This window comes from Mastigoproctus giganteus, chromosome 3 (assembly GCF_048544385.1).
Source record: "Mastigoproctus giganteus isolate SK-2022 chromosome 3, ASM4854438v1, whole genome shotgun sequence".
In the NCBI taxonomy this organism is placed as follows: domain Eukaryota; kingdom Metazoa; phylum Arthropoda; class Arachnida; order Uropygi; family Thelyphonidae; genus Mastigoproctus; species Mastigoproctus giganteus.
Genome location: NC_143577.1, coordinates 82,368,185 through 82,385,824, shown reverse-complemented (window position 1 = coordinate 82,385,824; position 17,640 = coordinate 82,368,185). Strand labels below are relative to the sequence as shown.

General features: G+C 37.9%; 1 protein-coding gene across 2 annotated transcripts in view; it reads right to left on the bottom strand.

Moving 5' to 3' along the window:
• Positions 1–17,640, bottom strand: part of LOC150088117 (carbonic anhydrase-related protein 10-like) — a 233,520-nt gene that overhangs the window by 21,385 nt on the left and 194,495 nt on the right. The window contains exons 5-6 of one of the 2 annotated variants that reach the window (XM_090370577.1): positions 10,769–10,864; positions 10,546–10,612 (exon numbers count right to left, since the gene is read on the bottom strand). In XM_090370577.1, coding sequence (XP_090226703.1) covers positions 10,546–10,612; positions 10,769–10,864 — 163 coding nt within the window. The remainder of the gene's footprint in view (positions 1–10,545; positions 10,613–10,768; positions 10,865–17,640) is intronic. The other variant, XM_090370578.1, reaches the window with a different exon arrangement.

Below are 17,640 nucleotides of genomic sequence, written 5' to 3'. Positions count from 1 at the left end.
TTTTTTAGCAACTGAAAACAATAAATTCTACAAAACATGTTTTTTAACAAGTTTAAACCGACTTTTGCAATGTGTTGCAATCACTGCTGGTCATTTTTATTAAGAGTTTTTAGCGATGTGTTCGTTAAAAACTCTTAGCCGTGTGTCATGAGGAAAGGGGCAAAAAAAAAAAAAAAAACTCAATCGAATTTACCATCGCGGACAAGAAATAATTAAATCAAACTCCACAATCTTACTCCTAATCTGAGATTCTGAACTCCTGCAGCTTTTCTCAAGCATTTACTTATTTTTTTAGTACTTTCGGAAACTAAACAAATTTATAAAATTAGAAAACTGCAGTATATTGAAATGAAAATTCATTTTTTCGTCCACCGCTAGCAACATTTAAAAAAAACAGAAGCAACTGCGAATTTTTGATTAGTCCGTGTTTATTTAACTGACCGTAATTTAGCGTACATCTCTATGAAGCATGCGCAATTCAAAATTTGTGACTTGTCTAAATACAAACGAAGAAACGTTTCGATCCATTATTGAATTATAACATCTGGCCATAATCAAGCTCACACGCTACCCATTAGTACGTCACAAAAGTTTCAGATTTGCTCCACGCGCCATTTGTATTTTCAATACTCGTTAACAATGCTAATTGCCTTCTAACTAGGACATAATGGCGTGACAACCAGTACGAAGTAGAAGCAACCGAAGTGCAAATGGTAAACAACCGATCCTCTGCCTATTTTTCGTCAGCAGTTATCCCTCCTACATTTCCACTGAAATTGCTGATTGATTAGATAGAGATGCGGTCGATTTGTTTCATCAAAGCTTACGCTCTATCAAACTATATTCACTTCGAAGTATAACCTCCAACCACTCTTATTATCTCTCTGGGTTGAATAATTAATCTGTGAATCTCTGTCCCCGTTAGCTAATTAGCCTCCCAAAATTGTCGTTACTGATCTCTGATATTGTCAGAACGAATATTTGCATTCGCACAAATCACAATCGAAAATTGTGTTCTGATACTTGCATAGGTAGCATTTTACAATACCTTTTTGATTGAAGAAATTATGATGGCCGAATTTCCAATGAATGTAAACCAAATAAATCGCATTTATACTGCATTGTTGATCATGATTTTTATTAATGTTTTGAATGTTTGTGTTCTATATTTCACAATTTGTTAGAAAAGCTTTGATTTTTTATTCCGACTTGACTTCGTTAATACTATGTTAGACTCACTCCTAAAAAAAAGATCATTTACAGATAAGATAAAAATTGTGGGAAGTGCTATTATAAATTTACGAGTGTTTTTTTTTTTAAATGAAAAGTAGGAAGATCTTCCCATCTTTTGTGTTTTTGTGGCCGACAGGATTTGAAACGCCACTAGGACAATTGTCACTTGAGACCACTTGCTATTTAATGAGGGAGGAGGCTGTCGTGCCAGTGCCTCACGGCTTTTAAATAAATAAAGCGAAATTCAAACCAATAGCCTAATTAGCCATTTGTTGAATAGTATGATTGCAACAATGCAAATATTAGACAACAATTACTTTTTTCGTCTCGAATTTTCGTTACATTCCATTGTTAGGTGCCGCTATAGATGTTTTCACATCAATAAAAGTTTGCCTAGAAAATGCAGAGGAAGAAACCAAGGGGATCCCAATACCCTCCCACAAAACTTGTAAAAAAAAAAATATTTTAATACTTTATTCCCCTTCCAGAATCAAATATTTAAGTACGTCCCTGGTAACACGACGTTTGGACTTGTATGATAATGGCCAGAATTATACGTAGAGGGTAAATCCCTCCCCCCCCCCCAATAGAAAAAATCGCTTGTTACCCTCTGAATCAAGTGTTCAGATGTTTTTGTATGGACAGTAACTGACTTTTGCTATCAGACGCTGATCTCTGCAAATAGACATGAAAATTGTTCGGTGTAACTATTCATCACAATTAATTCCCGTTTCGAGCGAAGATCCCCTCCAAAGACTCCAGTGAGGTTCACCTCGAGAGAAACAATCAAATAATGCTTTCATTCAATGTCGCACAGCTGGACAACACGGAAAGACACCCAGCCGGTATTTGATTACCATTCCGAAATGTAATTAAATATGCATTTGCTTCGTGCGTTTCTGGGGCAAAATATTTACAGGACAGGCGCTGCATGCTAAGTGTTGCGCGCCCTGGCCGCCGCAGTGACTACACCGCGTATCGTCCAGAGAAATGTGTTTTCGGGGTAAATCAAATTTCATCACGCAAAGCTGTAAGGAAAGATTCATGTTGCGATCAACCCGTGGGTGCCTTCGCTGCTCCAGATCGTTACTGAAGCGGCAAATCGGCGAGCGCAGATTACGAAAAGCACACGGCGCGATCTACAAGCACGATTTCACTTTTATACGGTCCCTCTACTACAGATACGTAATTACAAGTGTGGGAGGCGCCCCCCCGTCGGCTTTCACTCCCCGATTGCTAAACGTTCTTTTCAGCTACGCAAAATAAGCGCTCTAATTTGAACCAGGTATGGTTTCTTTGCACGTTCGCACACCACTGCCTTTTATCACTGCTCCACGTGACCGGAATGTTAAAGACACGCGTCTCTGAAACCTCCTGCTACTCGATAAAATGAGGCAGAGAGAAAAATCACCAAAAAACCAACGTATCTTTAGAAGGGGAGAAAAACTTTCTTTTATTGCTTTTATTAAACATGTGCTCAGACATTAAGTACAACGTGACATTATCTAAATAACTCTGCTCGCTTCTTTCTTTTTCCTTCTTGGCATCGTTTCGGTAAATGCCCGTGTTCTTCTCGCACTTTCGATTCTACTTTTCCAAGTGCCGATTTAATCTGGAGTGTTGTAAGCGTTGCTCTCCAGTTTTCTGAGCTAGTGATGAATAACAGAAATGCCCAAAAAGATTATGAAACACTTCTAATGAGACCTTTATTTAGTTAACAAAGCAGAAAAAATTAGAAGCGTAATACTGTTATTATGGTAACAAATTAGTTCTTTTGTTAATTGGGCATTTTTGTACCTAACATTCAAACAGGCTGTCATTTTATAAACTTCTAACAATGAACTGTTATCTGCTCTTTAGACGATAAGAGTTCACTGTTAGTAGTGCCAAAATGGACTGTTATTGTATCCATAGTTCATTGTTAGTAGTGTCAACAATTGTTAGAAGTTCCAACAATGGACTGTTATTGTATCCAATAGTTCATTGTTAGAAGAACCAACAATAGATTGTTCTATCGAATAGTTCATTGTTATCGCTTTACCCAGAATTTAGTTTCATTGTCAGGTAGCGTGGAATAAAAGTCTAATAGGTTAATCAGCAAGGCAGAGCAGCTTCTGTGCATGCGCCTCTAGCGTTTATATGAATAAAATTCTTTTTCGTAATTTTAAATCGTAATGGTCATTTTCCAGTCTATTATCATACGGCTTTAAGAGGAGGGGATTAAAAAAAACAGCACACCATGGGATAGCGGCGTAGCTTCTAATATGCTGGAAATGTCTTTGTCATGTGATAGGATCGAAAACTCATCATTCGGCGCATGTCCAACAGCTAGTGGGATTCAGATACATTTATTTCTCTCCCAATATACGGCTCCATCTCCACTTACACGTTGGAACTGACAGCGATGTTTTGATTTCTTTAGATTTGTTTGAAATAAATCTCGGACGATTTCGCTCCCATCTTAAACGACAGTAGAACCGGCTTAATATTCCTTTCTTCCAGGGGATATTATCTTCCTTGTAATGACCTCAATTTCCCGCTTGTAGAGAACTGAAACAGAACTCTGTGAGCGTTGCATCGCAAAATATCAACTGCAGATGATGGTGCCACTGTTATCAAATGTCAGTTGAATTAGATTCTTTTATTTCTAAAACCATGTGGTATTCAACTGTAGGAACAATATTTGCTTCAGAATATAATGGGATAATAGAAGGAGAAAAAAAGTGAACATCGCAGTAAGATATTGGATGTCTTCCTAAATCTAAAATCCAAATAAGGAATACTCAATATATCCGTTTGCTTCCAAGTTTTTTTCTCCCCGTTTTTGTTTTCTTGTTAGAATTCAATTGGATGTCGAAAGAGCGCAAGTAATTTTAAAGTTTGGCAATAACAAAGTCGCTATTCTGTTTCGTCGTGCAAAATGATCACAGCTTACTTTCAAAACTATTACATACTCGTTATATTTTCCCATCGAATTTTTTTAATGTGAAACGTCTATAGCAGAACGTAAGGGAAGTTTACCAATGACGTCACACTCCCCACGTGATCGTTGGGAAATGTAATGTGAAATACGGGAATTAAAGCGATAGCACACGGGACCACGGTGGCCTTGTGGCAGCGTTGCTGGCTTGCTGAATACCTGATCGAGGTTCGATTCCAGCACTACCCTCATGGGAATTTTCTCAGGGGCAATTCAGCATTGAGTTTGGCGGTCTCAAACCGTGGTCGTGAGGTTTTTCACCGGGATTGACTCCGGTTTTCCCCTCACAACAGACAAACCGCCCTTCGCGACGAGGGGTACACGAAAATTTGATAGGGCTAGGGACGCGAGTAGACTAAACTCCGCAGCGTTTTCGCTGCGGACTTTCCTCTTGAGGGAAGGGGGTTAGTGGGGCAGCCGCGCCACCACCATAAGGTGGGTTGCGGACAGTCTATTTAAGAGACATGTTCTGCATTCTTTAAAAGAATGCATTGCATGCACTAATTTCAGCTGCAGCTAAAATCCATTGATTAAAATGTGAATAATTATTCTGTTCAGCAAAAATCAATTGCTGGGGTTTGAACCTTCTGAAAAATATAAGATCATTTTATAAAAGAGAAAAAAAAAAAAGCATTAGCAAAGTTAATATTGCACGATATATATTCAAAAAATAATAATTGCTGGAATTCTATTGTGATTTTAATGAAACACAGGGAGGGTCTACAGAGCGAAAATAACATTCCACTGGGAAGAGTTATTACATGCAGACGGACGGACAAATAAATAATTGCAGCATTTCTATTAGTTCGAATTTATTATATTTAGAATGTTCAACAAATCTTTCTAAAAGGTCCAAATATAAATTTCATGAAAATCCGTCCTAAGATTTGGGTTGTTCCATGCTAGAGGGGGCAGGCATGGTTGAAGGTAATAGAAGCATTTATGCTAACGTTCTTAAAACAGGACTATATTTCACAAATCGGGCAGTTAATCGCATAGTTAAGGAGTATATGCTTGCGTTCACTTATTTTTTGATGTGAAAACATCTGCAGCGGCACCTAACAATGGAGTGTAACGGAAATGCAAATGTTGTGGTCAAATATTTGTATTAGTGGTGGGGTGCCACAGGTCGTTGCCCACAACTGCACGGTGAAACAGTACTCTCTAAAAGCCTGAATTATGTAGCGTTATGTTGTGCAACTGACATTTCTCCTTGGACCCCTGGTGGGACACCTCCCCCCTCCCCCACCCACACTGGCTGGTTTCTGCCAGGGACCACAGACAAAAAAAAAAAGTTACGAGTGTGCGGCGTGAAGAGCAGGGGGTGGAGGAACAGATAGAGAGATTGGGAATAAAAGAAGCTGTGCGAAGGTGCACTGCTATTGGTCGCCTTGCGCACTGAGTGCCTTTTTGCACATCGTCCGGAATGATGGTTCAGAATTGGCTTTATCAGGTCAAGGTGTAGACTAGTTACTGATTGTTGGCACAAGTCATAGGTAGGGTTGTCTTATCCCGAAGGGTTTGTTGGTATCCTTCTGTCCTACTGATGGTTTTGAGTGTTGACATTATATGTTCTGGAGTTAGGGGAGAGTTCAACATCTGTTGAAGAGATCTTGGGAAAATTCCTGTGGCTTTGCGTGATGAGGATGCAGCGAAGGCACTGGCACATCAAATGGTCCCACGTTTCCTCCGAGCCACAGTGGTTTAACAGGAAAATATTTTTTATTGCTGCAGTCATACTAAATAAGATAATTGTGACGTCACAATCATGCTATTCTACAAATGGATTTCGCTAACCTCTTTGAAGCCAAGGATGTTTACCCGTGCACAGTTTAATTTTTTTTTTTATTCTTAGGTGAATATTTAAATTCATTCTGTTGACATCATTGATATGTTTAGAGTGGATACGGTCACGCTCAGTTCCTCCAAAAATAATAAAAAAAACGAATTCATACTGTTTTCAAATAATCATTGATTTATAATTCGGACATTGTGTCACGATCATCTGTCTGTAAGTGAAGAGTCAAATTGTCGATTGTTCTCGTTGTGGGATACGAAGTTTGAAATAGTTGACTAAGTTCCGTATACTTTCGATTCATTGTTAAACGCGTCTCTTGCCTTGAGGTTTGTCGACCCTATGTTTCATTAAAATCACAGCAATTATTTTTTTTGAATATATATATCATATGGGCTATCCTTATACTGTAGCTCTGGATATTATGCTTGCTGACGTGCGCAGAAACGAAAGTTTCTAATAAACTGATTTTAATAATGTTCTCGCATAAATAGTGAATTATTAACGTTTGCTAATGCGACTGAAATGAAATGCTCTTCGCACATTAACTACCTTTTTTTTTTTTTTTCCTTTTTAATGAACTTATATTTTTCAGAAGGTGCAAACCCCAGAGTTTTAATCAATGGATTTTAGTTGAAGCTAAAATGCACTACTTTAGTAGATTCTTTTAAGGAGCAGAACATTTAAATACTCTGCCCACACCTTATGGTGGGGACGCGGCTGCCCCACTAGCCCCCTTCCCTCAAGAGTTTAGTCTACTCGCGTCCCTAGCCCTATCAAATTTTAGTGTACCCCTCGTCGCGAAGGGCGGTTTGTCTGTTGTGAGGGGAAAACCGGAGTCAATCCCGGTGAAAAACCTCACGACCACAGTTTGAGACCGCCAAACTCAATGCTGAATGCCCCTGGGAAAATTCCCATGAGGGTAGTGCTGGAATCGAACCTCGATCAGCTATTCAGCAAGCCGGCGACGCTGCCACAAGGCCACCGTGGTCCCGTATGCTATCGCTTTAATTCCCTTATTTCACATTGCATTTCCCACCAACCAAGTGGGAGTGTGACGTCATTGCTAAACTTCCGTTACGTTCCATTGTTCGGTGCTGCTATAGATGTTTTCACATTAAAAAAAAAAAAAAACAACTAAAGATGAGCATATCGAGAGGTGAGCAATTACGTCCCTCCCTCACTAAATGAAACTACGATTCCTCATAAATGTTTGCAGCCTCAACGCAAACTTGGTCACAAAAGATTGTTACCGTTATGCATTTCGCATGCGAAGATAATAAATATGAACTGTTCCTGAATTCGTGTTTTCTTTAACTGGATCTTGGTTTTAATTTTTATGGCTGCAAATGAAAAAGATTAAATTAACGGGTCAATTTGGAGCATCATGTTGGCTGTGTCCTGAATTTCGTTAAATCTGAACAAATATTTTTCGATACCCCATGAGAGTATCAGAAGTAGTTGGCGTGCCACTTTTGACAGCGCACCAACTATTGGATCTCTGAATGTTTTCAAAAGAAACATCAAAATCTGAGAATGAGTTGAAATTTACTAAATCGGAATAATTGTTCTTCAGTTCAGATCTCCAAATATGCATTACAATAAATCCCCCATTCGGGCACCTCGTGGTGAAACATCTGCTTCTTTTCATTCACGAGGATCGCCGAATGCAGCAAGGTGGGTTATTTCCTTCAAACGTGATTCCCTTAGTTATTAATATCCGTAGATACCGGCAACGAATGTCAGATGGTGTCGAATGCACAGCGCGTGACGATTTCGCAGTTTAAACTAATCCGATTTTCACACGAGTGGACCCAACGGTAGTACGATTATCCTTTTGAAGATGTTTTATTTAAGATAATTAAATAGCTAATTATTCTCCATCCCGTTGGCTGGATATTGTTATCGGCGGCTTCAGAAATGAAAGATAAATACCTAGATTAACGTGTCGCCAACAGGCTCATTTCTGATCAGAAAATAAAGCATCAATTCCATGATTTCTTAACCACGGGGCGAATCTATAAGTGCCATTAAGTTGTATGGCATAGAGGCAACAACAGTACGACTAACGAATTTCATTCACCTTAATTTCAAGCTGTGGCTTAGTCCATGAGCGCACGATTGTTGGGAGGGGGTTCCCCATCGCGCGTTCATGGATCAAGGCTCTTAAACTTACAGGGTTTTATTTACCCTGTACCTTTCTGATGGCATAACGTATTAAGAAACCCTGCTCCTATCCATAGCAGTATCGTATCTCAGTCTGTTTTCTAATAGAACAAAAATAAAATTAATAGGAATAAAAGGTGCCAATTCTTCCATTAAAATATGCGGTTTCCTAATTTAAATAATACTAACTATTTTCCCCATGGCAGAGCGAATTTGAGATTTCTGTAAAGTGGGTAGTGTTGTTTAGAAGAAAAGTAATAGAGGGCAGTCAGTTAATTAACTGACTGCCGTCATGGTCACTTTCTGAAGTTCCCTCACTCTCTGCCGGAAACGTACCAGAACTAGTCAGCATGCATTTATCTCTGGAATAACCTTCCTTCCTACGAATTTCCAAAAAACGACAATCTTCAGAAATATAAGTCTAAAGTTACCAAGTATCTTCTTCTCAACCCACGCATGGTACTAAGTGCTATAGGTTCTACTACCTATCCTGTTTCGGGCTGTCATATAATATATATCACATAAAACAAATATGAACTGTTTAAGATAACTTTTCTGTGGTGTCAACTTAGGGTGAAACAGAGTATAGTTTAATATACATTTTTTTATATAATATCGGTGTGTAGATACACCATAGACAACTCTTAAAAAACTACAAAGTAGTTGTTGTAGGCATAATTTGCTCTTTCTCATATTGTGCTCTGCCTTCACGACGAGTTGCCATGATATTGCACTACCTCGAATAAGTAACGCTTCACTAATAGAGAAGACTATTGTTACTTATTCTCAGTGAGTACCACAACCCAAGACATGTTTCAAGGCTATTGGCCTATCATCAGTGGGTGGGCAGGTACCCTGATATTGTAGACATGACAACCCATCTCTCATATTGTGTGATTAATCTTCACAACTGGGTCATCATGTCTGCAATACCAGGGTACCTGCCCACCCACTGATGATAGGCCAATAGCCTTGAAACATGTCTGGGTGGTGGTGGTACTCACTGAGAATAAGTAACAATAGTCTTCTCTATTAGTGAAGCGTTACTTTTTCGAGGTAGTGCAATATCATGGCAACTCGTCGTGAAGGCAAAGCACAATATGAGAAAGAGTAAATGATGCCCACAACAACTACTTTGTAGTTTCTTAAGAGTTGTCTATGGTGTATCTACACACTGATATTATATAGATATTAAACTCTTAATGTATTATGCCTTGTGCATTTAGTTATTTTAAACATTTTTTTTTAGAATTGATAATGTTTCATCTGATTTGAGTATTACATTTACCCTCAACGTTCCGGTCTGACTGTCCTTCATTTGTTACTACTGATCAATAGGAGATATTCCAGCGAGTAGCATCACTAATTACTGATTTTGAAGAACAGCTACTCTGTTATTAACTGGAGAGAGGTTGACCAGTGTCGACCCACCACCTATTTTATTTTCATCGATCTACACAGCAGTGTGGATCGATGTCATTTTCACATTATCGATAGAAGTTAGTAAGAAGCGATGTGCAATCACATTTTTGGAGAACGAAATCCCTAAACAGGTATTCACCGAAAACGTGCAGTATTACAATTAGAGAATTATATCGAGGGGCGTAATGCATTCAGGGACAGTTGTAAGCTAACGAGAAATCATACCTATGCTGCACGGCTGCAAATAGCAGTCAATCACATGAAAATTTACAAACCTTAGAATCTTATTCTGGATAGCTGCCGCATTTTACGCTCACAGAAAAATGCCTTTAAACGGTCAAGAAAGGGTTTATTCTTTTTCTTTATGACACCATCGACCGACTTTGTTACAGTCTCTGTCTTCAGATTTTCCCCTGTTCGGACAGTTCACTATGATTAACATTTCTTGTCACATTTATTGAACATAATGCGTTACATAAAAATATTTTCTCAGATTCTTATTTAATGGAATTTTAATGAACCTTAGTTATTTGCTAATAATAGTGATAATCTTCATGTTTATATGAGCACAACTCGATGTTGTCTAAAACAAATACAAAAGCAGAGCAGAGGTAAAGATCCGACTGTGCTCTAGCGTCTTCATTTACATCGCTTTATTTCACAGTAGTTTTCCAACAACAACAACTGGAAGAAAGTCTCTTTTTGTGCGACTAGTCCCAAGATGGGTATTTGTCACGAGTCACTGATTAGAGGTGGAGCTCAATGACACGGTATTCGTTGTAAAGTACCAGTTCGTGTCGCGGAGAAAGAAATAGCACGCCTCTTGTAAGTGAAGAATTAAAAGTACGGCAGCCAGTCGATGTGGAAAAGGTGCATAAAAAATACTTTTAATTATCCAAAAAATAAGAGAAAAAGGATACTTTTTAGAGTGGGAGAAAAAGCTACTTACCTTTGTAGATAATTTTATCGATATGACTCGTAAGGATCCTGAAATCAGGATTTGTTAAGTTTCCTATCTGAAAATAAAAAGGACTTTGTGAAATACCACGGTTTGCGATCGAATATTTTGTGTTTAAAATAAAAATTAATGCACAAAAAACATCAATACAAAGTTGGCAACGTTTTCGAATGTAAAATAAAGAAAAATTCCAAACGGTTATTTTCCAGCTTACCTTTAGCATTACTGCTATGGCCACAATGCCTTGCGTTTTTGGAAGTGCCTCTGAGACATTTTCATACAGTTGGTAATTATAGCCCACAACCTGCAACTAGGAAATAGGTATAATGACAACATATACAATAAAACTGCGTATACAAAATTGAACACAAATCAAAAAGCTTTCGGCATCTCAAACTAATCAAATGGTTTGTATTCTACTCTAGCTTGCTCAATTAAAGACCAATTGGGATAGATATCTTCCATTTCACGGTATTCTTCTTTTATATTAATTTCATTAATAACAGTAAGAAGCTTATTAAAACATCTGAAAATATTTTTAGCATTCTTAAAAATATTAAATAATTAAAAGGTAATATTAAGATTACAATGAAATTTTGGAAAATTCTCAATAAATATACAAAGCATAACTAATTTATAGTTATGACACATCCATTAACTGGATCTCCTGGTGGACTCCCTATCCTCCACACTAATATCGCCCGGTTAAGCATGCAAGAAATAGAACTTGATTGAATCCTGCATCCTACGTTTCTTTAATTTTCAGTCAACTAGTTCTTTTTAGATTTCCTTAGTGTTACTAATGAAGTCATTCACTATAAGGTTAAGCGACTGCCAGAGATTTCACTCGGAATTAGATGTTTTGTCTTCCGCCTCACAAGATCTGAAACATGGAACAATAAATATGTTACCTGCCAGGATTTGAATACGTTGAGGCAACCTTAAGGATCCAATTTTAGCAAATTGTTTGATCAGTCCTAGCTTGATATGAGGAGTGGAAGCAAGGCTTCGTTTCTTGGAATCGAGGGATTGTTTACTACATTGTGAGCGCCAGACTGCTTCAATTTTGGCAGACCATTCTCTTCTCCTGTCATGCTAATCTACTACCTTGCAGTCCCAGAGGCACAGAACGCAAGCGAACTTAGTGTTCCTTTTTTCAAACCAAGAAGGAACTCCTGCAAGTCCCCGCAGACATGCTATTTATACTGGTCATACTTGATCTTCTCTGACACATTCATCACAGTTCCGTAGTCTTCTTTAATATGAATAGCGTGCGCGACAAGAATTGCTGGGTGTAGCAAGACTGCATTCAGACTTTTTAACTGAGCTGTCAGTGATATCAGTTTCTTCATAAAAATAAAATAAAACATCAGAAAAACAGCACAGGAATTCTGAAAAATTGTAAAAACGTGTATAAGTGACAAGTTCTTTTTTGTATGTGGAAGTCTTGCAGCTGGGATCCAGTATATTCCGCTCCTTTAAACGAAATATCAGGAGTTCTGCATTAGATCTGGTTAGGAACAAATCACATAAGTCATCCAACTGATTAGCAAAATATGGCGCTTTACTTGAAACGGCTTCTGAGATGCAATCGCCTTTATCAGATTCATCATCCAATTCTGAAGAATTCTTTGGAAGGTGGACAGGGAATTCGCATATCAGTATAGTTGACGCTGCAGTAACAGAAAATGGTACGTTCGGGGTAGACTTTGTTTAAACTTCGATGTGTGCACCATACGAAAGTAGAGGTCGTTATGATGGTTTTGGATCTTTCTATTTTCGAGATACAGCAAAAGGCATAGACTTACAATTGCCGCGAAAACATCCCTCTAATATTGACCTCAAAACCATCACAGCATAAATTAGGTGCCCAAAACATGATCACATATATGCATTCGAAATTAGGCTTCATATGCACTGCAAAACTTGGTGTCACCAACTGTGTGATGCTTCACCCGATTCGGACCTACAGTGGCGGACAAAAACACTGCATTACTTGTGAATTTTGCAAATAATGTGTTTTGCGCTGCATTGTGGGTTGAAGAAATGTTCAAAATGCATTTTTTAGATGGGATATATATATATATTTCTGTGAATGAAATCCAATAAAAAGACTCCACCTGATGTACTTAATTGCCATAAATATCTTCCCAAAGGGTGAAATGCGTAATTAATGGAAATATGAGAAATCATGCAAATGCCAATCATGAGAACCAAACATACGTTTTATTGCATTTACGTGTACAAACTGAAATGACAAGTTAACATAATAGTATTATTTACTGTAAATCAGCAAAATAAGTCCTCAATATTTTGTTCTTCCTCCTCGAGCTGAAATTACAGCCTTGCAATGATCTGGCATAGAGTTAATCAACTTCTGGATATACGGTTGCCCAATTTCGTGGTACCACACCCTTACAATGCTTTCCTGCAGCTGAATCTTACTTGTTGGCTTCTTCTGAGCAATTTTAGACGACATTATGTACCGGCAATTTTCAATAGGGTTCAAATGTGAACCGTTGCCTGGCCAGTCCAACACTGTAATGCCAGCATTTCTGAGGTATGACTACCTTAAGGGAGAAAAACGAGAGAAAACATTGGTGTAAGTAAGTTTTAAGCCTTGTAAGACAAGAAGACAAACTCATCATTAAATCTAAACAGCATAAAACTTACCACCAATTTTGTTCTGTGGCAACGTGCTGGACGGCAGTGTGGTGATCCCTAATAATGGGTTTCAGGCACTTCTCCAAGATAGCAGTGTAGGTTTCTGCATTCATTGTTCCGTTAATAAACTTAATTAGCTCCACTCCTTTGCTTGCTATGCTTCCCCAGACCATCTGACTGGTGGACAACTTTACAGTGGGTGTTATGCAGTCACGATGGTATGCCTCCGATTTTCGTCTTCTGACATATCTCTGCCCATCAGAGCCATGCCGATTGAATTTCCAGCCAAATATCTCGACTGTCAACTTAAAATTTCCGCAAGCCAATGCTTACCATTCACGCACAGTGGCAAATGAGCTACGTCGTGTGTCTGAGGAGGAACTCATTGACATTCTTATTCTTCAAGAACCATATCGTAGTAAAGGTCGAATTGTTGGATATCCTTGCTCTTCTCGGATTTTACAACCAACTTATGCAGATCCTAAGGTAGCCATCGTAATATTAAATAAAATGTTGACGTTCTACTTTTGTCCTGTTTAACTTCACAGTATGCCAGTTGCATTCAAATTACGAGCTTTAATCACTCGATTTCGGTTGATGTAAGAAGTGGGGTTCCCCAAGGACCAGTTTTTGATTTTCATAAATGACATCGATGAAGGGATAAATGGCGTGATGTCTAAATTTGCAATATTCCACTGTAAATATTGGTAGAGTAGTTAATGATTGACGCTAAGCAGAGCTTCTTCAGAATGACCTAGATAGACTTTAGAGATGGTCAGAAAAGTGTAAAATATTGCACCTGGGGAACAGTAACCCCAAAATAACTTATACACTTGGCGGAGCTAAACTAAAGCAATCAGTGGAGGAAAGGGATTTGGGTATTACGATACGGTCAGATATGAAGTTCTCTGAGCATTGTAGACTGGTTGCAAGGAGGGCCCATGGTGTCTTATCGATGATTTATCGAACAACCGCGAGTAGAGATAAGGCCGTCATAATTCCATTATATAAAGCTATTGTTAGATCACACTTGGAATACTGTGTTCAAGTATAGAGACCTCACCTAAAGAAAGACAGTGTTCTTCTTGAAAGGGTCCAATGACGAGTAACTCGCCTGGTGAGATTGGTAAAAGGGCGTTCATATGAAGAAAGATTTCCAATATGTGGGTTGCAGAGCTTGGAAACTAGGCACCTTAGAGGAGACTTGATTGAGGTGTTTAAGGCTCTGATAGGCATAAGCAAAATGAATAAGGACGAAATTTTCATGGTTATAAATGATTATAGAACTAGGGGACATAAATTCAAGTTATAGGAGTAGTTTTGACTGGATTGCAGGAAGTGTTATTTTAGCCAGCGAGTTATAAATTACTGGAATAAGTTACTTACATCGGTGGTAGAGGCTGACAGTCTGGGAAAATTCAAAGGTCAGCTGGATAATTACTTAAGGGAGGAGGGAAATGCATAGGTTGTCCATTTCCTTTTCTCTTATTAATTTTTATTTTTTCGGCTGGTGCAGGTGCAAGGAAGGTGACAATACAGGTTTTTCTTTTTTTCTGGAATCTGGTTAGACTGGCCTCAAAAGCTGTCAGAGTATGAGGTACGTCACGTTCGTGATGCAGAGTGTTTGTCGGACGAAAATTCATGGAAGAAAGATTGCTAGTTTGGCACTGAAGCACAAAACTAGCTTTCGGTCTCCAAAGACATTATGAGATTGACAGGTGGGCCATTGAGTGCGGACAGTTGAATCTACGTTCTTTCTCTAAAATAAGTCTGGCCATATTTAATTCGGACTGTTTAGATCATTGTGTAGCATAAATTGCTTTTCAAATGAAAAATAATTTTTTTAAAGGCTGAATAACTTTGTCATGAAGTTACCATTCCACTTTATTTACTTGACAGCCTGATTTTGTGGACAGTATTCGAATGAAACGACTTCCAAAATATCAAGCGACTGAAACTGCATGCAATTTCCAAAGGTCGTGTCCTCTGAGCTTTAATATATATACTGTATACTTTTTTATTTTTCCATGTCCTAACCCAATATTTTTTCTTTTTGTTTACTGGAAGTAAACACGCGATATGGGCTGGCTCCCGTTTTGAAATCATATGAGCGTATTGGATCCAGTTTAGTAAGACGGACAGTCAGGCTAATATGTCATCCGTTTATCTCCAAACATTGAAGGAGCACATCTTCCGATATTGGCTTCCAGCAAAGGCATATTAAGAGTCAACAACCTTCGTAAAAAATATTATTCAAATTGAGCATGAGAAATCAAAACCATATTGTTTCGTTGACGTGTGTTAGTATTGCATATACGCACCAGGAGCATATTCTGTCAGGGGGAAGTTAATCACACCATGCTATTTATAGAGACTTCTTGTATCCCGGAAAGTAAAGATGGAGTAATAGCATCTTTAGTGATAGCAGGTAAACAAAATTCAGAGCCAGAGTTTCTCAAAATAAATAATGAAAAAATATATATATTTTACTTGCAGAAGGTACCATTGTTTGATTTCTTACGCAAATATCTTTCAGCTGTTCTCCTTGGCGAAATAAGATGCAGCGAAGACTGCATAACGGAGTAGAGGATTGCTCAAAGAAGCAATATCGCCACAAAGCTGTGTACTTGCTCGAGGTCACTACTTCCTAAAGATTTCTTCTGAAATTATACGAGAAAAAAAAACAGTTTACGAGGACACGATCAAACATCAAGTAGGCCACACTATCTTCACCGGAAAACGACTGTTTACCACCCTAGCGACTCCCAATCGTCACGGTGAAATGCAATCTGAAAAGTCGGAAAATATATTTTGACGTTTTCCTCCGTGTATGGTAGATCTGTCTCACCAAAATGAAAATATCTACTAACCTACATAATAAGTAATACTTGAGAGTAAATAAGATTATTTTTATTGCTTAATTAATCTTGTCTCAGTGTTTCAAATGCGCTTTATGCATTCAAAAGGGACTTTGTCACTATTCCACCAATCCCCCATTAGATTTCGAAAAATCTCCTGCATAACCGAGCAGAAATTAAAATATAAAAACCGCTGATATTAACGTCAAATATTTTAAGCTATTTAAAAATTCAAACAGAACATAATGATTATTTATTAAAGTGGATGTTTATAATGAATAAAGAATTATTCATCAAACTAAGACCGTTGAATCCATTTGGGATTGGATTTCGATGAAATATCTTTTTAAGAAAACGCTTGCAGCTCTCAGTAAATAAATCTTTGGAATGCTTCAGTACTCTGCTTAGCTAGTAAACGTCTTATTATTTTTTTTCGAATAAAGCTGGGAGTTTATTAGATGTTGGGAGGAGTCAGCATAGTCTTACTGCTAATTTCTATTCCTGTTTCTTTCTGAACGAGTGCACAACACTAAAATACAGTTCTTTATTGAAAACGAAGAAATGACCTCCAGGACCTGGAAACTTAATCAGAACACCAAACATGTATTAAAATAAGCGCTAAAATAGCCATTACCACTTCAAATCGCGCAAAATTTTGCTATTTTCGGGCTCATTATTCCCTCCTCATTAAAAAAATCCACTGTAGAAGCTAATTTAGCTTTGACCATTAATTTCGACATCCACACGAGTGTTTCTGTAAGGGAAAACATACTTAAAGTAGAAGCATTTTATTTTAAGTAGCAACGGGCTTCTTTATTTACTAACGAAATGTTTCCCCCTATTCACGCAAGGTGTTTAAGTAAAGGCCTTATGATATACACCTCACTTTTACCGGTCGTTTCGTTAACAAGAAATAAAAGTCAATACTCTGCTTCTTTTTTAGATTACGCATCATTTATCTAAATAACATTCAGCCACGTGCAATTTAGCAGCAGGGCATTACTAGTGAACAACAGTATATGGCCTCTCTATGACTTTAAATTATTTATCCCCCCGACTTGTTCCATTGGAGTAGATTTTACAAATAACACCTTTCATCTACTATAATATTTATTTCAAACATTAATAGGGTAAATTGAGCTTTATAAACAATTACTGGACAAAGAATATCAATGGATTTCTCATTAACTAGACATATGGAGTTTGTATTCATCGATATCTACGGGAATTGGACAGCGAAGTTTTTCATTTATTTCCTTAAATAATTCTGTGAGGACTTTTTGTGCAGGAAGATTTTTAGGCAATGAGTAGAGTGGAGAAAGTCCTGAAAAGTGCACAGGTGAACACTAAATAAGATTTTCCCATATAAGAGGAGTCCTTTCCCTCAATAAAATTAGCATGCAACCTGTAATGGTTCATTCATAATAAAGTAAACGAAAGAATAATGTACAAATACCAGCTATGCATAACGAGTGGGTTAATGGTTTTCCAGAAAAACAGTTGACAAAACACATCTCAAACCTTCCTTCCTTCCCACTGTCCCCTCTTATAAGACAAATCCTAA